Here is a 22,952-nt window from a genome sequence, read left to right on the forward strand (position 1 = left end):
CCCAACTCAGCTAGATGTAGATTCTGCAGGCCTGGACTGGTTGGGCCTTCCAAAGCCAGAAGCAACTTCCAGGGAGTCTGTGGGTGACCCTCAGGGGAGCTTTCCAGTCGAGAATGTTCACACAGACTAGGTGCTCACCTGGTGTTTTGAGGCTCAATAGTAAAACTTTCGTTTTCATCTTTTAGGATAATAAACAATTTTGTATATTTCCAGGGCACTAAATAATCAGCCATTTTAATAACAGTAGAATAAATTGCCTACTTCTGTTTAAAAAAGAACATAAAAATTATAAGAGGAAATGGACGGCTTCTTTATATTTTAACCTCTAACCTAATGAGGAAGCTGTAAAGTCAGGCTGTACAGCAGTAACAGGTTGCTTACCCCCTATGGTTGGTGCCTTACAGATGAGATCTATGGGAACAACTTGATTTCTACTGTGATTGACAGCTGCAACTGTTCAGACTCCAGTGATATTGAACTGAGTGATGATTGGGCTGCCAAGAAGTCTCCCAAAATTTCCAGAGCTAGTAAATCGCCCAAACTGCCAAGGTAACAGGCTTCCCTTTACTGTGTCTCTCTTCAAGATGTAACGTTGTTCTAGATACAGAGTTCAATTCAAGCTCACTGTGATAAGGGTTCTGAACCTCTCCAGTCCAGATTGCTGCCTAGTTCTAAAACCTTTTCTACCCAAATAAACATGTTGATGAGAGTGCCCAGTTCTCTGCCTGCAACGCCATCTGAAAGAAGGCAGAGGGCTGTGTCACCACCTGGGAGAGTGCGGCCTCCCTCTTCTTGCTGTCATGGCTGTATGACTAGCAAATAAGACCTTTCTGTGGACAGTAATGGACAGACAGAACCTCACCGAGAGCCTTGCTTGTTGACAGTTCTGTGATGGCATGCAAAGTCAAGGTGATTTACACACCACCCTAGACTTGCTCAGATGGCCGTCTCTCAAATATCTGGGCAGTAGAATGACAGAGGTGCCGTCATTTCAGGATGAAGGACATGGCCACCATTCCAGAAAGTCTCTTGTGCGTCTTACATTCAGTATGACTTCTGTTCCTATAGATTGTTTTTTACTGTTGAATGTCATGTACTCACTTATTTAGCTTTTTTTCTCAACACGGTATCATAGATAGAGTGGTTTGCCTTTTTGTTTGAAAACACTTTATGGGACAATTTTATTATAACAAACTTGTCACTCTGTGTTAGGTGCTTTCCCAGTCAATGGATATTGGGTAGTCTCTAGTTTGGGACTGTGATGAATAAATCCATTATAGAATTTTTTGTGCAAATCTTTTGGGAAATTGCACTCAGAAATTTCTCTTGCATATGTTCTTATGAAAGGAGTCACAAGGGCATGAATTAAATATATTTTAAACTTTAGTGGAAACTACCGAGTAGCATTACAAGATGACTACTAAATCGGATTTCTACAACAGTGTATAAGGTTCCCGTTCTCAGTTCCAGCTTTGTGGTGACTTTAAGAGTTTGAGCAATCTAGATAGATGTGTGGCTGTACGGTGGCACTGGCTCTGGAGTGTGACCCTGGAATCTCCAGGGATTGGTGATGTCCAGCTGAGCCCTTGTCCTGTTTATGTCAACTGTCTGGTTGTCGCTGTCAGTGAAGTGTCTATTTTGACTTTTCCCTCTTTTCTTAAATTGGGTTGTTTTAATGACTTGTAGCAGAGAGGACTCCATGTCAAATACACATTTTGCTAGACAGTCCAATATGAGAGGTCCATTTATAATCAGTCCCTCTCGTATTGCACTTAGGAAATTTCTGTCTATTCTAAGACCATGAGCATCTTTCCTGCACCTTTAAAATTTTAGTTTACACGTTAAATCTCAGATCTGCTTTATAGCCAGACCAGTGTTTGTGTATGTGAAGGGTAAGTGATTATTTTACTATCCACGTCCCAGGAACGTGATTCCTTGGGTTTGGTTTGTTTTCATCTAAAGTTTGTTTACACTGTTCATAAAATTAGAAACTCCATCATTCTGTAGTGTTTCCCATTACCTAAGCAAACAAGGCGTTTGCCACACATTTTGTCTATAAATATCCTCTGAAAGTTCCGCCATTCTTGTGAATGGTGCCCCTTCCTCACTCTCTCCACCTGGAACACTTAGAAGCAGCTAAGCCAACAGTCCGAGTACAGTCAGTCCTCCGCCCTCCCATTTCCCTGGAGCCTGAAGCTTCTTAGAAACTTTGTCAACAGTCTATACCTGGTGCTTCGTGCACTTTGTGTAGGGCATTATGGACCCCACCATAGCTATTCTCATAGCACCGACTTTTGAGTAGTCTAGTGTAAGCACCTGTGTCCTTACATTGTAAATAACGGAGTAGAGCTAGAACATGGAGTCAGAGGCAGCACAGAAGCTTTAGATTCAGTGATTTGACTTAAATCCAAACTGACACGGCAAGAGTTTTGTAAATCAGTGTCCTTGGGCTGAGAAACAATCTTCCCTCCTGCCATCTTCCTAGGACTGACTCTGTAAGCCTGTGGCAGAAGCATATGCACTTTTCTAAATACACTGTAAGTAGGTAGGTGGTGAGTGTTCATTCTGTAGCCTCTCACAGGTGAATCACTAGGTGTCATCTCCATATTTTTAAAAATTCTGCATATATTAGTATTTAGTTGACATTCTTTCCCCTTATTTCTGAATCAAAAGCAAGAGAGAGCTTTGTGAAATTAGTGTCCTGACCATTGAGAGCCAGCATTCTATAAGTGTCAGAGGGAGAGGGGTTCTGGATCCAGACGCATCCTTCCGCGCATGTCTGACCCCTCCACCTTGTCTTCACAGGATCAGCATTGAGGCACGAAAGTCACCCAAGCTGCCTCGGGCTGCTCAAGAGATTTCTCGGTCTCCCCGATTGCCCATGCGCAAGCCCTCCATGGGCTCACCCAGCCTGACCCGGAGAGAGTTTCCTTTTGAAGACATCACTCAGGTAGACTCACACAGCTGATGGTGGAGCCTACACGTAGTCCAGCCAGCAGACGGCCTGGAAGTACCACCGTCCTTCCCAGCTCGTCAGTCTTGCTGATTGCCACAGCTGCATGCACACCGTGTGGCTGTGTCCCACACACCTCTCTGTTGCTGCAGTTCCTCCAGGGGAGCTCTGAGTGACGTGTCTTCCTTCTTCACGTCTGCCTCCTGGTCCACAGTGACTCCTCAGCTCTAGGAAGGGAACCTGGCCAGAGCCCCACATTCTGGCCTTGCCTGCCTTCTCTGTGCCTGTTCTGCCTCAGTCACCTCTCTAGCTCCTCCCTAACTGCTCCAGTGTGTACCTTCTCTGTGCAGGCCTCCTGCCCTGGCCCAGCCAACACTTGTCTAACCCCCTGCTAGTGTTTATTTAACATGTCTTTGTATACAACCCAACAGAAGCCTTACCGTCTGCCCTCATTACGTCCTAAGTTCCTCCTGGAGCTATATTTTACTCACACCCACCTTGAGCATAGCACTGACTTTTAAAATGTTTTTCATTGACACAATGAAACAATAGGATAATTGGAAGGTTCAAGGACACAGGATTCATTTCAGCTGTAATCTGCAGAATTTATCTATGAGAAATCAGAAAAATGAACAAATTGTGTCCCAATCACTTTGGTAGCCTTTTTTTTTTTTTTTTTTTTTTTTTTTTTTTTTTTTTTTAGATTTTAAGTTCTGTCTTTATTTCACATAATGTTATTACTTTGTTGTTTTATTAATTAGTTAATTACTTAGTTTTAGATATTGCTGGTAGCCCAGACTGGTCTGGACCTCAGTATACTCCTGCCTCAGCTTCCCAGTGGCTGAGACCTCAGCCTGCCACACCTGCTTCCTGTTTTCCTGATTTACAGTGAGGCCGTGCTGCTTTTCCCAGGCTCAAGTACTTCTTTATTCTCCTCACCAGTGGAAGCTGCATGCATACACCACTACTCTGAGCTTTGATGACCTTCTAATTTTATCTAAGAGACAGGGTCTTCTCTACCCTGGGTGGCCTCAAACTTGCTGTGATCCTCCCAACTTAACCTCCAGAGTCTGGGACTACAGACTTATATCACCAGGTTGACTTTGCACAGTGGTGGGCATTCGGCCAACATTCCCTACCCTTTAATAACCTTTTCAAAGATTTTTTAATTTACAATGTACATGTGCTTCTGTGTGTTTAAGTGCACCTGGTGAGCCACCTACGTAGAATGGAACACCTGTCCTCTGCAAGAGTAGCACATGCTCCTATAGCTGAGCCTCTCCAGCTGCTAGTGCCCTTTCAAACTGAGCACACACATGTGGCCATGCCGGGAAAGAGCTGGCACTCCAGCTAGGTGTCCCACCACTGGAAGACGGGAGCCCATCGTGCTCTGCATAACCTGGTTTGTAAAATGGCATCAGTTGGCCATTGACTGCTGCTGGCAGTGTCTACTTAAGCATTTTGCATATTAGCGTTCATTCTAAGTAGACAATTGGATGAAATAGACAGCGATTCTTTTTCCTTTTCTTTCCCCCACAGCACAACTATCTTGCTCAGGTCACATCCAATATCTGGGGGACCAAGTTTAAGATTGTGGGCTTGGCTGCATTCCTACCAACCAACCTCGGTGCAGGTAAGACTCACTCTATTTTCTCACTGTCCCATTGGAAATCAGTAAAAGTTCCCGTTTCAACCTGTGGCAGTTTATTTAGAAAATGAGCTCTTAAGACAACATGGATTCCTGTCTGTTGCCTTGACTCCAGCCTCTCAATGTTAGAGAAACAGATCTGTCACTCACTGGTTTTTGTCCCTGGTGCTTTCATTTGTTTTTCCTTGATAAGCTCTGTGTTAACAGCCAAAATCTCCAGTAGATTTTGAAGGACCTCTAGACATTTGGCTGTTGTGAGCAGATCTAGGTTCCAGTGCCTAGGTTCTTGCGTTACAAGAAACTTCTAAAGAGAAGTTAAAGACCAAGAAGGTAGCTGGCTCCCTTTTGAAAGAGTTCAGTTCTTGCTTTTCCTTACCTGGTAAGCATCTGCCTGTGACAGGTTGGAGACCCAGAGAAAACTTATGTGAGGGGAGTGGAGGCTGTGCCACGCCAGGCTTTGCCTTTCATGTGCCTCCCTATCCAAGTGAGTAGTCAGTACTCTACCTTACCCCCATGTGCCTCCCTATCCAAGTGAGTAGTCAGTACTCGCTACCTTACCTCAGGGGCAGGGAAGAAGTGGACTCAGCAGAAAAACCTTTCCAGAGCAGCCTCCTCTGCTGCTGGGTCTTCCATGCACTGCTGTGCTGCGCTCCTTGCCCACCCCCATTGTGTTTTATAAAACAGTGATATGATATGGTGGAAGGGGGCGCCTAAGTGGCCCAGCCAAGATGTTCCCCCAAGAAATCACCACCATGCAACAGGCCTAGTACCAAAGGAAGTTTATTGAAGAAAGGGAAGGGAGCCTGGAAATTATTAGAGGCAGAGAGAGAGAATAGGAGAGGGAGAAGGATGGAGGGGGGAAAGATAGAGACAGAGAGAGCAGGAGAGCTCTAGAATGCTAGAGAGCTTGGGTAGCCTGCAGTTCTTCCTGTATACTAGATTGGCTGGCACTGGGCTGACAGAGATGCAAGCTCTTGCTAGGTAACCATTGGGCGGAGCCTAGAGGAATTGCCAACTTCCCATCTCCACACCCTCCCCCACCCCTCCCCCATCTTCCTGGTTTGCCTCCATGCTGATCTTGTCTCTCTGTGAAGTCAGGCAGGCCTTGGCTCTTGACTCAGTATGTGCTCTCTGCAGCTAAATATAAATTGTTCTTCAAGAATTCTGTCTATAGAAGTTGTATTCTATGCAGACTTAATAAAATAAATTATTCTACAAACCAAAGGCTAAAAATGCATTGATGGTGGAGTGCAGCAATAGCATGGCCTACCATAGCCTAGCATGGCCTACCATGGCCTACCATGGCCTACCATAGCCTAGCATGGCCTACCATGGCCTACCGTAGCCTAGCATGGCCTACCATGGCCTACCATGGCCTACCATAGCCTAGCATGGCCTAGCATGGCCTACCATAGCCTAGCATGGCCTACCATGGCCTACCATGGCCTAGAATGGCTGAGCATGACCTAGCATGACCTAGCATGGCCAAGGCTCGAAGTTCTACCTTGGTTCCAACACCATCACCTCAGCCCAGCTCAAAAGCCTCTTGCTTTGTGTACACCTGTAAGACACACTTAAAACAGCTCCGTGTTTAGAGCTCTCATTGGGAAGTTTTCAATTCAAATAAAAGTGAAGCCAAAGAACGTAAAATCGAGTTAGATTTAGTTCTTGGCGTGTATAACATAAAGAAATGATGTGACAGGGCACACTGTGAGTCTTTATGAGGTAAATGGTTTTACTGCATGAACAATGGATCCTTCCTTTCTCTTTCCTCACTTTCCCCCATGGCACAGCTCCCTTGTCTCCAAGGGGAATTCCTTAGGATATTCCAGTACTCTGGAAGCTCTCTGATGACCACAAAATACTCAGTTACTCACCTGCGCCCTACTAATTTGTTTAAATGTCACTATTACCTCCACCTTAGTAAGCCTCTGAGAACTTAGCCTTCCTAAAATGAAGATTGGGAGAAAGAATTGAGGTGAAGATGTATTTAATGTATCTTAAAACTTCTGTCCTTCTCCATAGTTAAACCAGTTAGGGATACTAAAATGGGAGGCATGGCTGTCCCCAGGGCCTGTGCTGTTGTAGTGTGTTAGCAGCCTGTCAGGACAAAGGCTTCCCTTAAACACAGCACTGGGATCACTGTTCTCCTAACCAGTGACCTTTTTAAAAGAGCAATTGGTCCATATAGCTGCTATGACCAAGTTGATTTATTTGACAAAGAAGGTTTTGGATTTTAGGAAGTGTACCATTCATGTTACCTTATTAATCTTCTCAAATACAATGTACAGTGCTCTAATGGACTGGGAAGTGAACATTCCCTATTGCTGACATTTGATCATTTGTTTCCTTCAGTTAGAACAGACTAGCCGGGGGGAGGGGGGTAAGTTCAGTGTAAAGAGTTCTGAGGGAGAGGACAGCAAAGCGCCTGGCTCCATCACTGGCAGCCTCTCTCCTCCTGGCAGCTGGTGTGTAACTCACCTCTCCTCCTCCTTCTCTTGTCCCTGCCCACTCCACTGTCCTCTCCCTCCTCCTCTGAGACAGGGTCTCACTGTGTAGCCCTCCAACCTCAGTTTAACTCCACTCCACGCTCTGCTGATCGAGAGCAGGAAGCCACACACCTTCAAGGCTCTTGTCCCACATGAACTTGATCTCTTTTCTAGTGGTCCCAGAACTCACTGGCTGTGCCAGGGCTGGCTCACGTATTTGGTCACCTGTGGTCCTTGTTAAGATCCATGACTACAGGGTACATAGAGCCTGGTGGCTGTGACTGATCTGACATTTCTTTCTTTTTAATTTTTTACATAACCTAAGTATTATGACTCAAAATTCAGCAGTGTTAAAGGATGAGTCACAGTGAGGGAGGGAGGAAGGGAGAGAGAAGAAATGAAAAGAAAGGAGAGAGGGGGAAAGACAGAGAAAGAGACGGGAGAGAAGAGTGAAGAGAGAAATGGAAAGATGGGACAGAGAAAGACAGGAAGAGAGAGAGAGAGAGAGCTCCTTCACCTTACTGCTGTCGACTGGTTTCCCCCCAGAGGCAAGTGATGCTCATAATCCTCACTGTTAAAAATGTCCTCTGCGGCTCTGACCAATAAAGACAGCACTTTTGTACTAACTCAGAACAACATAGAACTTTTCCACCAAAATTCATACTGTATTTTGTGGGTTAGTGTGATGAGACCATGGGTAGGAAAGACACCTCGAGCACCGGCTTCAGACTGAGGTCCCAGCAAAGCCATGGCCTCCAGAGCAGCACTGATTTGTGAGACCCAGAGCCAGTGGTAAACACAGGATGCAGCTTTTCTTAACGCAGATGCTGCTAGCGTGCCTCCTCATAGTGTCACAGGAACGAGAGTTAAAACGTTAAGGACAGGTCGCTGGGTCGCTCGGTGGGTAAAGGCACCTGCACAAAGGCCAGGCAACCTAAATTGAACCTCCTAAATCTATGAGGTGGTAGGATAGAACTAACATCCACACGTGTGTCATGGCACACACATCTCACCCATGGTTACCTTAATAATAGTTAATGAACGTTTAAACATAAAAGAGTTGATAGGAACCTAATCTTGCTTTTCAGATTCATAATTTTAAAAATAATTTTGTCTTTTCTAACTAATTGTTTCCAACTTAGACTTCCTCTTAACTGTGTTAATTGAGTTAAATCTTAAGGTTTAAACAGACGATAGGAGTACTGTAAATCCCTCTGCAGATCACTATAGGTGAAACTCAGTGAGATCAGACTCAGCAGCAGCTCCCCAGCCCCACAGATGTCAAGTAGCTCCTGAGTTTAGCACTCTCAGCACCACTGAACTAAATTACCTTTCTGGTTACAAACAAAGCTTGTAAAGACCTTTTTTTTCTCCTGTGTCTGCTCTTTGTGAGGAAGCATTAGACCAGGGCATGTTTTTGGCATTTAAAATCTGTGGTCCTGTGGACAGACTAAGAACCTTCCAATCTCACATTGTATTCATCAGAGGTTACTAAAGCTGCACTCCACCTCCTGGTCCAGCTGTGCAGTATGCTGCCAACAGCAGATCTAGGGCCCTCGTTTCTCCGTCCACTGCTTCTCTGGCTCTCCTCTGGTGTGCCTCCACTAACTGTGTCCTCCCTCCTCTCACCAGTAATCTACAAAACCAGCCTGCTGCATCTCCAGCCTCGGCAGATGACCATTTATCTCCCAGAAGTTAGGAAGATTTCCATGGACTATATTAATCTGCCTGTCTTCAACCCAAACGTTTTCAGTGAGGATGAAGATGACTTACCAGGTGTGTCACATACTTAGACTTTCCTGTCACAAGCTCTCTCTTGGTGGATCATGCACGGGGACAGAGTCTTTGTCATTGAGTACAGTTGCTGGTGAGGTTTGAAAGGCCGCCTCGCACGGTGAGCTCAAGAGGCATAGTGTAGCCTAGGAGGAAAACCACTGTGGGTGCTCTTTGGCAGGAAGGAAGCTACCAGAGCATGGGTGGTTTCAGTGGTAGTGACAAGTGACAATTCACAGCAAGAGCATTTCTTGCATCACGTGTCACCTTCCTTTGCTTTCTGTTGCTTACTTAAACATCCTGACCAAGAGCAACTTGGGAAGGGAAACAGCAGTAGGGGGTCCTTAAATAGTCTTGTGTCACTTCCAAATCAGATGTCTCCAGTGGCTGCCAATGAGTTGTATCTTACTGTTCTCATTTACTCAAGGGCACGTGAGAAGCATTCTTGCTTTTTAAGTACAAGGTTTATAGATGAGACTCTCTTTCCACACCAGCCCCTGCCCTTTGGTGAATGAACACTCGCTCTGTTGTCACAGTCTCTGACTTGAGCATGGCTCATCCTTTCCCTTGACAGTCTCTTTGCTGTCCTACATGCCATTATTACAGTTTTCTCCACAGTTGAGTTGCTGTGGTGGCTGTCAGTGTGTGTGTGTGTGTGTGTGTGTGTGTGTGTGTGTGTGTGTAACTGTCTCGGGAAGTTCCCAGGGCCAGGCTTAACTTGTGATAACTTGCCTGCTATTTGGTAAAGTCACCCATCCTGTATGATAAGCCTGTTAGATCCTGTTTGCTGCTCAATTATCGGTTGCTATGCAGCATTTAACACCAAGTTACAGACCTCTGGGCCTGTGACAATGTGCTCTGAGGAAGAGACTCACCCACTTGGTAGGCTAAGGGGAGCAAAGCTAGAGTCAGCACTACTGACAGCAGGGGCGTAGACTGTGGCTCTGGGCACCCGCCTGCAAGTCATGGTTGACATCCGTGGTTCGTGAAGTGACCACTAGATAATAAGTGGAATATCCATGTGCTTTTATTAGATGGTTGTACCTTAAATGCTATTTGAAATGCTAAAAATCAGGAAATAGGCAAAGGGTATTCGGCTAATATGCCCATTTCTAGAGGATTCTTTTCTTTGGTGTTTCCACTTTATTTTACATATGCATTTTATGAGCAAAACCACTAAAGAGTTCTTTAGACATTTATGTATAATGGTTTCATGCAAGCATGTGGTACCAAAATCAGAAGGTTCAAACATGTTCCCTGAGATGTTTTGACAGGACCTTAGCCTATGTTCAACAGGCAGGCCATGCTGCACACTCCTCAGTTGGCTATGTTCTTCCAGGAATGTCAGAGAAGCTTTGTGATCAGCCTTGTTGCCTCCAGCAAACACATCTCAGCCTTAGTGCTTAGATCTTGCTTTAAGTATACATCTTACTCTGACCCAGTTTTGTGACACTGTTTTGCATCCAGTTCTTTTTGTCTGTTTTACAGTTACGGGAGCATCAGGCGTCCCTGAAAACAACCCACCTTGTACGGTAAACATCCCTATTGCACCAATCCACAGCTCTGCTCAAGCTCTGTCTCCCACACAGAGCATAGGGCTGGTGCAGTCCCTGCTGGCCAATCAGAATGTGCAGTTGGATGTCCTGACCAATCAGACAACAGCTGTAGGGTCCGTAGAGCATGCAGGTGATGCTGCTACCCAGTACCCAGTCTCCAGCCGGTACTCCAACCCTGGACAGGTGATTTTTGGAGGTGTAGAAATGGGCCGAATCATTCAGAACCCTCCTCAACTGCCTTTGCCACCACCGCCACCACCACCACCACAGGGGCCCATTCAGCTGTCTGCAGTGGACCATGGAGCTCGGGACCATGAGCACCTGCAGAAGTCAGCCAAGGCCCTGCGGCCAGTGCCTCAGCTGGCTGAGGGGGATGCAGTGGTTTTCAGTGCCCCTCAGGAGGTCCAGGTGGCAAAGATGAATCCCCCACCCCCATACCCAGGAACTATCCCTGCTGCCCCCACCACAGCTGCACCCCCACCCCCTCTGCCACCACCACAGCCCCCAGTGGATGTGTGTTTGAAGAAGGGTGACTTCTCACTGTACCCTACAGCAGCACATTACCAGCCTCCACTAGGCTATGAGAGGATAACCACCTTTGACAGCAGTGGCAATGTGGAAGAGGTGTGCCGGCCTCGCACTCGGATGCTCTGTTCCCAGAACACCTACACTCTTCCTGGCCCAGGCAGTTCTGCCACCTTGAGACTCACAGCCACTGAGAAGAAGGTCCCCCAACCCTGTACCAGTGCCACTCTGAACCGACTAACTGTCCCTCGATATTCCATCCCCACAGGGGACCCACCTCCATACCCTGAAATCGCTAGCCAGCTGGCCCAGGGGCGGAATGCTACTCAAAGGCTGGATAACAGTCTCATCCATGCCACCCTACGAAGGAACAACCGAGAGGTTGCACTTAAGATGGCCCAGCTGGCTGACAGCTCCCGTGCCCCACTGCAGCCCCCAGCCAAGCCTAAGGGGGGCACTGGTGGGGCAGTGGCACAGCTCCCAGCAAGGCCTCCACCTGCCCTATACACCTGCAGCCAGTGCAGTGGAGCAGGGCCCAGCTCACAGTCAGGTGCAGCCCTGGCCCATGCTATCAGCACCTCCCCGCTGGCCTCCCAGTCCTCCTACAATCTTCTAAGCCCTCCTGACACCTCCCGTGATCGTACTGACTATGTCAACTCAGCCTTCACAGAGGACGAGGCCCTGTCTCAGCACTGTCAGCTTGAGAAACCTCTGCGGCATCCCCCACTTCCTGAAGCCACTGTCACCATGAAGCGGCCTCCCCCCTACCAGTGGGACCCCGTGCTGGGTGAGGACGTTTGGGTTCCCCAGGAAAGGACAGCACAGCCTACAGTGCCCAACCCCTTAAAACTGTCCCCTCTCATGATAGGGCAGGGCCAGCACCTGGATGTGGCTCGAGTGCCCTTTGTGTCTCCCAAGTCTCCATCCAGCCCTACTGCCACCTTCCAGACAGGCTATGGGATGGGAGTGCCATATCCAGGCAGCTATAATACCCCCTCTTTGCCTGGAGTCCAAGCTCCGTGTTCCCCTAAGGATGCCCTGTCCCCGGCACAGTTTGCACAACAGGAGTCTGCTGTCGTACTTCAGCCAGCATACCCACCCAGCCTTTCCTATTGCACCTTGCCCCCCACATACCCAGGAAGCAGCACATGCTCCAGTTTACAGCTGCCGCCCATCGCCTTGCACCCCTGGAATTCCTACAGCACCTGCCCGCCCATGCAGAATACCCAGGGCACTCTCCCCTCCAAGCCCCACTTAGTGGTGGAGAAGCCTCTCGTGTCCCCTCCACCTGCCGAGCTCCAAAGCCACATGGGCACAGAGGTGATGGTAGAGACTGCAGACAATTTCCAAGAAGTCCTCTCTCTGACAGAAAGCCCCGTGCCCCAGAGAACAGAGAAATTTGGAAAGAAGAACCGGAAGCGCCTTGATAGCCGAGCAGAGGAAGGGAGTGTTCAGGCCATCACTGAGGGCAAAGTAAGAAAGGATGCTAGGACTTTGAGCGACTTTAACTCGCTCATCGCCAGTCCCCGCCTGGGGAGAGAGAAGAAGAAAGTGAAAAGTCAGAAAGACCAACTGAAGTCAAAGAAGTTGAACAAGACAAACGAGTTCCAGGACAGCTCAGAGAGTGAGCCCGAGCTGTTCATCAGCGGGGATGAGCTGATGAACCAGAGCCAGGGCAGCAAGAAGGGGTGGAAAAGCAAGAGGAGCCTGCGGACGGCCAGCGAGCTGGAGGAATTCAAGGGCCGCAAAGCCAGTGAGAAGGAAGACGGGCGACTGGGCAGCCAGGGCTTCGTGTATGTGATGGCCAACAAGCAGCCTCTGTGGAATGAAGCCACCCAGGTGTACCAGCTAGACTTTGGAGGGAGGGTGACCCAGGAGTCTGCCAAGAACTTCCAGATCGAGTTGGAGGGACGGCAGGTAAGGAGACTGGCCTTCTCGTGTGCTTTAAATTCAAGTGATTCCTGAACCCTTAGGCAGATAGAGAGGGAAAGCACACCCCACGCATTCATCCCCTCACCACCTGTGTTTGAGTTGCAGGTGCCTCCTAGAGTTTGGGGCTTTCTAGTATCTGTCACTGTATTTGCAAAAACCCCTATTTTTATTTATTGATACTTCTAATTGAGCTGTCATATGTTGCCTTCCCCCTCTCTGACTCTAGTGGATTGTGCTGTCTGCTTCCTTCAGGAGCTGGCAGACTTAGTTACCTCAGTCCCTACCTTTCATTTCATGGCTTCGCTTCCTACCACCTTGACCCGAGACAATGCAGTCTGGACGGACTGACTGCACTGTATACAATACTCCTTCCCAGCTGTTCATTACGCGCTATGGAAGGACGCTATGTTGTCAACCCTGCTCCCTACCTCACTAGTAGACATGAGAGCGCCCCCACTTTCCCAGTTTAAGCAGTAGGTATTGGTGACTACCCATGTCACTGAAGGTCTTCGTTAGGGTGGTACTGCTGTGAAGAGACACCATAACTATTGCAACTCTTAGAAAAGGAAAACATTTCATGGGGCTGGCTTACAGTCTCAGAGGTTTAGTCCATTGTCATAGCAGAAAGCGTGACATCACACAGGCAGACATGGTGCTGGAGAAGGAGAGTTCTACATCTTGATCTGCAGGCAGAAAGAGACAGTGTGCCACACCAGGCTTAGCTTGAGCATCGGAGACCATGAAGCCCACCCTCACAGTGACACAGCCCCTCCAACAAGGCCACGTATCCCTCCCTACAGCCAAGCATCAAACCTGTCTACGGGGGAGGGGCTGGACCTTTCAGACCTCCACACTGAGAGTTTCATAGCTGTACCCGTTAGGAGTTTTTCCTAAATATTTTGTTTTAATTACCTAGTTATTGTTTGCTTATTTCTCGTTGTGTTTATTGCTAAGTCATCCTCAAGTTCTCTAGTAGAAGGCAAATCTCCTTGGTACAAATGAAGAACACAGATGACAAGACAGTGCTTGTCACAGCACGATGGCCTCTGTACCCCTGCCACCTCCATCCATTTTAAATTTCACTTTCACTCATCACATACTTGTGCTCCCTGCTGTGTGCCTGGCGGTTTCTAAGCCGAGAATTGGCAGACTGGCTTGCGCATCCGTGTCACCCTTCCTGTCTGTAAATAAAGCATTATTGATACGCAGTTCTGGCTAATAAATTCTACCGGTACTTCCCCCTCACAAGCAGAATTGAATGGTTCTGCAGAGTATCTGAGTTACAGGCTAAAATGTTTTCACAGCACTTTAGAAAGTCGCCAGCCCTTCCTCTAAGTGCAATCAAGACCTCTGAGTCGTGGAAGTAACTGTTAAGTGTATCTTTCAAAACAGGGAGGAAGCCACAAGGAAGTGGGCGTGCGTCCTATGCTGTGTGCTGCCATAATCTCATGTGTAGAGGCCACAGGAGGTGGGACAAGGAGGAGCACGTTGGGAAGGGGGGTGTGATGCTCTAGACAGTCACCAGGGACGCCTGCTCTGAGGCAGAGTTGGCACATCTCTGAGGTCTCTCAGTGTGGTATGGAGTCTTCTCTTTCTTCTCCCCAGAGAACACACTTTATCTTACCTGTGGCTCTCCATGTAAGCTCCTTGACCCCTTACACCATCGGCCATGATCTCTGTTTCCTGTAACCCTGTAGTCAGAGGTAGAGGCCCATTAGATTCAGTTACTTGAGTTTCTGGAACTCTGCTGGACTGTGCTCTCTGCTTCCTCGAAGTGGGCACACTACACTGGCTGCGGTCTCACTTTCTTTTCCTTTCTTGTGTTTGCTCCCTCCCCCTCCCTTAGGTGATGCAGTTTGGACGGATCGATGGTAATGCTTACATCCTAGACTTCCAGTACCCCTTCTCAGCTGTGCAGGCTTTTGCTGTTGCCCTGGCCAATGTGACTCAGCGCCTAAAATGAGCAGAGGTCCAGGAGGAGGCATGGCAGGGGCCTTTGGACACAGTGCTTGTGCTGCTACTGCCCGAGACGACCAGCGACAACGGCGGTAGAGGAGGCCAGCAGGCCTGGGGCGGTGCTGACCTGTAGGCATGGTTGTCTGATCAGTTAGCCTTTAATGTCTCTCCTCTTTTGATAGAGTGCTGTTTGGAAGCCAAGATTTGAGGTATCTTGTGTTCTTGGAGGCAGTGGAGCTTGGCTACAGAATGTTGTACTGAATTTACTTCTCATGACTAGAATTAAGGGCCTTTGCAAAGAAAACAGAGTGCTTGACCTTGCTCTTCTTCTAGACATAGGGAGTGTTAGTGTTCATTACTCATGTTATCTGACCTCTGTTACCCCTTCCAACATTACCACTCACAAAACACACACACACACACACACACACACACACACACACACACACACACACACAAAATTTTTTTTTAAACACAACCAGATCTCTGGAAGATTCAGCTTGTATTGGGTTGGGGAGAACAGCATTTCATTCACAGATGTCCGCTGCTTACAAAGGTACCTGGATGAATGAAGGACACATGCAAATGCCTTGTGCTTGGCTCATGTAAGCACCGTAGATGGGTGCTGTCGCCAGTGTGAATGTGATTTGATAGGCAGTGGGTTACCATGGAGACAGGCTCACATGCAGACAACTGGATGAGCTGGTGGTTGGCTTATGTATGCGAGGGTTATTTCCCAAGGATACTAGTTGGAAAGCACCCTGGTTTCTTGTGTCAAAATTAATCCTGTCTGACTTTGGAAGAAGGTAAGAAACTTCAGTAAGTGGGCAAACTCAGGCTGGATAGAACTAGGCTTATGTCATTGTCCTTAGACTGGCTGGTCACCAGATACCTCCCTCCACTTGTCAAGAAGCAGCCTTCATTCTCCTTACTCCCTTGTTTTAATCTGGAACATTTTACTGTAGACATCTTTCTCTTTAGATCCTATTGCTCTTTCTTTTCTAAAATGTGGGTGAGACTTGATTTGCATCTACACCTTTCCTTCCCTTGTCCACATTAAAATTCATTTGATTTGAATGTTTTCCATAAATTATAAGTGTAATAAAAATATGTATGCACTTCCCAGGATATTAAAAGAGGGTTGTGGTCAAATCTCTGGGGGAAACTCCCACAATATGCTGTAAGTGTGGAGGCCGTACTAAAAGATGACCCACAGGAAAGCCTTGCTAAGACTGTCTGTGCTCTCCACAATATGCTGTAAGTGTGGAGGCCGTACTAAAAGATGACCCACAGGAAAGCCTTGCTAAGACTGTCTGTGCTCTCCACAATATGCTGTAAGTGTGGAGGCCGTACTAAAAGATGACCCACAGGAAAGCCTTGCTAAGACTGTCTGTGCTCTCCACAATATGCTGTAAGTGTGGAGGCCGTACTAAAAGATGACGCACAGGAAAGCCTTGCTAAGACTGTCTGTGCTCTGTTCATTCTGCCTGTAGCATCTTTGCGAAATTTCTTCCTGTGTGAACACACCCCGGCAAATACCCAGACCTTGTAGTAAGACCCAGTTCTTGCTGTTGCTGCTACCTGTGATGCTTATTCCCAGAGCACAAAAGCTTTGACTTTTGAGTTGGGCTTTATTTGAAAGCTGACCAGTGGGAGATGCTACAGGAAATTCTTTTTGACTTAAACATTGTTTTGGTTTCCTCCTCTTCCTCTTCCTCCTCTTCCCCCTCTTCCTCCTCCCCCTCTTCCTCTTTTTCTTTCTTGTGCTTGATTTAAGAATTAAAAAATAAACTGGTTTCTTTAGCTGAGCAAAATAAAATTACTCATCTTTTTTTTTTTAATTACAAAGAAATACTGACAAGAACATCTCCCAGTTGATATTGGAGTTTTCCATTTTATAATTTAAAATATGGGAGCTGATTCCTAGGTGGGTCAGTTGTCCAAGAAAGAGTTGAGCAGTATATCCAGAGTTACTGTGTTTACGTAAGTTCCTGTCGCTTGGTAAGGTGTCTCAGTGCTTTTCATTAGTTGTGCAATACTGTTGTAGCCTCTGTTTATGGAATAATTTAAATGCAATTTTCTTTGTTCTGTTGTCTAAGAGATAGTTATTTATCTTGCTCTTTATAGTATTCTTGGGAACTATTTTGTTACTATGTATTAGTGATTTATGCCCCTTTATTATTTATTTAGAAGAATAGTACCTTTGTAATGAGTTATTTGGTGGCAATATATTTTGCTGCAAAGAATAAAGAGAATATGACAGAATTTTTTTTTTTGGCTTGGGTGCTTTATAACTTTCTTGAAAGTTGGGATAAAATCTTATTAATTCCTTAAAAAAATAAACTTACTCTTTATCTCAGTATTGATTGTATGCAAAATAAGCTCTGTCTTTGAGATAGCATACCATAAGATAGTACTTCTTATTTGAAAATGTTAGTTTTAAATGAAATGTGATAGGACACAAGGAAGGATGAGAGGTCTGAGATAAGAGTCTCCAAAGAGGTCCTTAGTAAATAATCTTTAGGTTTGAGGTTTGGTTTGGTTTTTTAGTTAAAATTGGCCTTTTCAAAAATGCAAAATTTATACTTACAACTTTGCTAAATATGAACAAATATGGAAGAAATCCCTAAAAGATACTTTCTGTCCAGGGAGATGCGGGCTTCTGTCTGGTCTTGAGCAGTGCTTGACCTGTGAGCTGCAGGAGTACCTGCCCCTCACTAAACTCCTCTCCCAGACAGAAGAGTGAGTCTCAGGTCCCAGGTGGACAGTAGGCTGCTGCCTGCAGCAGCTGTGACATAGTATCATTTAAGGTAATGGCTTCTTCCAGTCAACATCACTTGATTAAATTCTCCTCAAATTAAGTAACTGAATTCTAGGTATTTCATGGTTATTAGCAATTTGTGAATGTCACAATGTCTCATTGGATCCATAAATTGGAAACAGTCAACTACATAGAGGCCTATAGGAAGAGTATATTAACCAACATGAAAGCTAGTGTTAGATTTATTTGGCTCTAGTGTCATCAAAACAAAAGTTGTGGGTGAATATACACTGCCCATTTGAATGTATAGCTTGAGAAAAACAGGGACCACCACATCTAGAAATACTCAGCTCTCATGGGCATACAAAGAAAAGCTTTTGCATGTTGGTGCTTTTCATGTAATGTTCATTCTGTAATCAAAGGCCAGGGGCTCAAAATCAAGGTCGAATTGTTCTGTCACAGGGATAGAGTGGCTTTGGGCAAGCCCCTGGGGTGTCTGGCCTCCTCATGTCCATCTCTTAAATGAAAAGGCATGCCTCACAAGCTCAAACACTACATTCTAACTCCTGTAGTCTGAGAGGTCAAAATTTAGCAGCTCATCTTCCCCTTGCCAGGGTGAAAGTATGTTTCAAAACCTGCTACCTATGTAGAAAACATTTTCATGAGCCTGTAAGCTATCTACTGTCTCCTGAACAGAAACCAGCAGGTTTACCCCTAAGTTTGTTTAGAATAATGTTTATTATACTAAAAATTATAGAAGCATCAAATGCAAGTACAGTGGAAGTCCCCTCTGAGTGTGTTGTACTCGGTGAGCATTCTCAAGAAAAATAAAGCACTACCTGGATGTAAAACTGGGGGTGGGTTCAGAAAGAAGAGTGCTGGCAAAGGCTCGCCTCTTTTGGTGTGCTCATGTGTGACAATGCTACACCAAAGGGAGCCTGTGCTGTCCTGTGGGCTGTGGACAGGTTGACAGCACTAGCTGGTTTGAACTGTCATTTGAGTTCCTGGGAGTTTATGATAGCGTACAGTTCAGAAGTCTACACCACTGTGTATCTCCTTATCTCTGGCTGATAAACTCTTGAGGATTGTGACTTACTTTGTTTCCATTTTCTTCAGCTTTGTGCAGTTCTCTTGTACTTTAACTGTATCTATATTTTCTGTTTACAAGTTAATTTTAAGGGGAAGGGTAGGATTTTAAGATCTTGGTTATTGTAGATAATTTTTTTCTCGTGTTGTAGAAAAGCATGGGTTATACATTTGAGTGAAAAGGCACTGTATTATTTACCAAAGGTGTATTGTTTGCATTTGTTTATAAATGCATTATTTTAGTACTGTAAATTTGGGCATAACTTCTGAGTTTACTACTATTGCTTCAGCTGGCATCTGTCTTTCTCCTTCTCCGTCATCCCCATAAATGTGCAATGTGGGGTGCATAGGTCACAGACCAAACAAGACCACCAGCATGTAATTGTCCACACTTTGGGAACAGCGTGCACTGTTTCGTACACATCAGTCCCTCCAGTGTTGGTTTTTTAATTTTTTTTATTTTGTTTATAAATTCAGCATTTTGCTTTAACCTTCCGGAAAGATCTGTTGAGAGTCCCCATTGCATCTCAATGAGCTCTCTCTTATTTGCCTATCTTTGTATGTATTTTGTATACTAGATTGTGCAGGACGTATTCTAGAAGGGATCAATGGTTTGCATTCAAAATGATGTAGTTTGTCCAAAATATTTTGCCTTTAAAATTGAAATGGGTTAATCTCATTTTTTTCTTGATGATTTGAAATTGTAAGATTTGTCCAGCTATTGCTTAATAAAATTTTGCGGATCAAAAAAGATCAATTACATGTGTGCCAAGTTTGAATTATGGGTCTTGGGTCCTTTAAGAAGAAATCACCTCCTTCTGGTGACATGAACTTCTGACCCTCGAGTTACTTCAAGCGTTCCCTGAGAAATGCCATCATGACTGGGATCACTTGAAATGTCCCTGTCATCTCATTGCCCACTTGGTGAATTGTTTTGACTTTTTGGGGGGTTTTCTTCATTGTGAAAAAGAATCCAATTAATAATGCGCGTCATCTGGGAGGACACTGACTTTTCCAGATCGTGTGACCTGATTTTGCTCTCTTATAATTTTTTCTAATGAGTGTTTAGCTATATCATGGAAGAAGGAAAAAAACGAATGCACCTATATAGTACCCAAAAGGTCAAAGGTCAAAGGTGCTAAATATTTTGACACCTTAGTTTGTGGGAAACACAATGAAGCCCAGTTTTAAGCCACTTTGCTAAAAATGGCACCAGTGTAACTGTTGACTGGTACTATTGAGTGCTTGCAAGCCTCCTCCTTCCTTAGCTGCAGATGTAGGAAACCAACACTGGGAGCCTGTGTCCGAGTGTCTGTGTACAGAACAACTGTGGTGCCCGTTCTGGCTGGAGGAGCCAGAGAAACACCACCATATGGCGGCTCTAGCACAGCCTAACTACGGAATTGTTCTGAAGTCGTTATGAGGTCACGCCTCTGTGCTTGATATGATCCAAGGATAACCAGCTGCCTTGCACAGAATTGAGTCTGTCCTGACTTCTGAGTGTTAGCGAGCCTTAGGGAACTTTTATAACCAGGGAGGGAGGGCTGCTAGCCAGAATCAGGCCTGTCTCCTCCACCCGCACACTGCTTTGCTTTGCTTTTTTTTTTTTTTTTTCTCTCCCAAGACAGTTTCTCTGTGTAGCTCTGACTGCCCTGGAATTCACTCTCTAGGCCAGGCTGGCCTCAAACTCACATAGATCTGCCTGCCCCTGCCTCCCAAGTAATGTGGTTAAAGGCTGCACCACCACCTCCCTTTTCATAATGACAAAGTTGGAACACTGAAGAGAGTGAAATGATTGCTGGATTCTATAGACAGAAAACCAATCCTGAAACAGAATCGAGGATTTCTGGTCACATAGCAGATAGACCTCATTTATTCCTAGATTTCCCTTTCTTCTTTGTCTTATTTAAGACAAGGGCTCTCTATCAACTCTAGCTGTCCCAGAACTAGCTACGTAGATCAGGCTGCCTCACTCGTACAGATCTATCTGCCTCTGCCTCCCAAATGCTGGGATTAAAGGTGTGTACCATGCCGGGCTCCCAGCTCCCCACTCTTGTTTAATAATGACCTATTTGTAATCAGTCACCTATGAGGAATAGCACACTGGCCTTCCCTGACATATCCTAACAAACCTTCCCACTCCTGGAGTATTCTCAGGTCAGTACTTTCAAATCTGTGTTTCCGGGGTCTGGAAGTTTATCTCACAGGCCGTTTTGCTCAGCCAGACATCACAGGGGCACAGACTAACACACATTTGTTTCTCTGTCAGCTCAGTGAAACACGTGCACCGAGTGCTGAAAATAAACTCTTCATAGGCCAACCAGCCTCAATCCTGGGGTCCAAGTTTCTGCCGAGCCGGTGGCTTCAAGTGAAGACTACCATTGTGGAGCGGAGCCCAGCTCGAGCTAGTGCTGGGTGTGGACCGTGATGCATGGCCCCTTCTGTTCCCTTCTCTGGGTTTCCTGCTCTCTGCTTTTCTCCACAGGGGAGTGGGCTCCTATACTAGGGAGGATGTGAGATCCAGGACACAGTTCTAGGGTGGGGGTGGGAAATTCCAGTGAAATGTCAAAACTCTGAACCCAGAAACAAGAGCTCTTGGGAAATCACAGAAACGTCCAAGTGAGGGGGCTATATGTAATAACAAAAAATAAGTGTGAAGTTCAGCTGTGGCTTCCACCTCTCCTTCATGAGCAGTTTGCACCTTCTCCCAGCTCAGTGTTTTAGAACCTGGGGACCGCCCTTGGCCCCTTAGCTCAGTCTCCCCCGCAGGTTCCTCCTGCACCCAGTGTTTTTGCAGTTACCCATCAGATGTACAGCTATGGCTCCCGGGCTCCACGCCCCTAGAAGGTGGAAGAAGCTAGGTAGGTAAGGGCTGGGTGCATAGCAGTCCTCAACTATTAACTCACTTGCTCTCTCCTGGCAGGGCCAGCCAGCCCTACCCTCCTGAACCCTCAGGGTAGAGAGTGCCTAGTGCTTTTTCTCTTGACTTCCAAGCAGAAAGCCTGGGTCATCCTGGCACTGTTCCGTTCCTCAGTGGGAACTGAGGCTAACATGGCGCACCCTTGAGCTCATGAAAGTCCTCGTGATTCCCCCTTTGATGTAAAGCATCTAAAGATGCTGCTTCAGGGATCGACCATGGGCCTCTCGATCAAGATCTCGCGCTTTGGCCTCGTGGTGGATGCAGTTCCTTTTCACAGGCCATGAAAACATGAGTCTGACCGAACCATGCTTTGCAGTCAGCGCAAACACCAGAGTATATACCCCCAGGCACAGCTCCATGGCCGAAGGATTGTTCTCAAGTAATGTCTTTCTTTCTGAGCTCCATCAGGGATCCTGACTCCGTTTCCTGCCTTCCTCAAGCTCCTGCTGCTGACTATAGGAGGCCAGGAGTGTGGTTTCTTACCCATGGTAGAAGTTTCAACTCCTTTTTGTAAGATGTGTTAAACTATTCCTCCGGTCTTCGCTTCATCCATTAGAACTGCCAGTCCCTGCTTGTGCCTCATCTTGAAGTTACAGGAAAGTGTCTGCAGGCCCAAGCGCTGTCTCTGCTGTCCGCAGATCCAGCCATGTAGGATGAGGAGAGTACACTGGTCTAAAAGCTATGGGAGTGTATTGAGCTCTTACACTCTCTGGTCTATCCCTGGCCCCTAGGAGTTAACCTCCTCTTCTAGGAGTTAGCTTCCTCCTGCCCATCAGTTCCCAGATGCTGCAGCCAGCGGTGAGGGTCTGTCCCCTTGCTTACAGAGCTTCCATCTCATGAGTGAGCTGGTAGACGTTCATTTTGGTTTTACCCACACCTCCTAGCAGGTGCTAAAACTGCAAAGCTAACTTTGGCTCTAGGGGAGCTGACAGAAAGGTGGGCACAGCAGTCTTTGCTGGGGAACTGAGCTGCAGTTCTCCACATAGAACTCCCAGGAAGACCTGATGGGTCAGACTTCACCAAAGAGCTGTTTGAAATTTAAGTCACAGACCTGTTCAGTTCCCAGTAAGGAAGTCTGCCTGCCAGTCAGCTACAGCAGTGACGGCCCAGCTCCTCCATGTTGGGATAGACTTCTGCAGCGGCTTCCGGCAGGCTGACTAGCGGCACAGGCACCTAGGCAGGGCTTCTCTAGGCTAACAGCCTCAGCAGGGCATACCCAGGCCACCTCATTTGTTAATGCATTGTTGATGACACTGCAGGGAATTGCCTTCGGATTGCCTTCTGATTGAGTAAGGAGTTAGCTGGAGTATGCTAACACTAGATAAACAGGAGGAAAGGTGTTCTGAGTTCCTG

The 22,952-nt window shown here is 46.4% G+C and overlaps 1 protein-coding gene across 4 annotated transcripts in view; it reads left to right on the forward strand.

Moving 5' to 3' along the window:
- The window catches only part of Tulp4 (TUB like protein 4), a 135,771-nt gene extending 116,335 nt beyond the window's left edge, over window positions 1–19,436 (forward strand). For all 4 annotated transcript variants that reach the window (XM_063270684.1, XM_008758737.4, NM_001109137.2 and 1 more), the window contains exons 10-15: window positions 405–549; window positions 2,806–2,950; window positions 4,493–4,586; window positions 8,723–8,866; window positions 10,352–12,861; window positions 14,723–19,436. In XM_063270684.1, coding sequence (XP_063126754.1) covers window positions 405–549; window positions 2,806–2,950; window positions 4,493–4,586; window positions 8,723–8,866; window positions 10,352–12,861; window positions 14,723–14,839 — 3,155 coding nt within the window. In that variant the 3' untranslated portion in view covers window positions 14,840–19,436. The remainder of the gene's footprint in view (window positions 1–404; window positions 550–2,805; window positions 2,951–4,492; window positions 4,587–8,722; window positions 8,867–10,351; window positions 12,862–14,722) is intronic.
- The last annotated feature ends 3,516 nt before the right edge of the window (window positions 19,437–22,952 follow it).

The sequence above is a fragment of the Rattus norvegicus genome, chromosome 1, assembly GCF_036323735.1.
Source record: "Rattus norvegicus strain BN/NHsdMcwi chromosome 1, GRCr8, whole genome shotgun sequence".
NCBI classification, from domain to species: domain Eukaryota; kingdom Metazoa; phylum Chordata; class Mammalia; order Rodentia; family Muridae; genus Rattus; species Rattus norvegicus.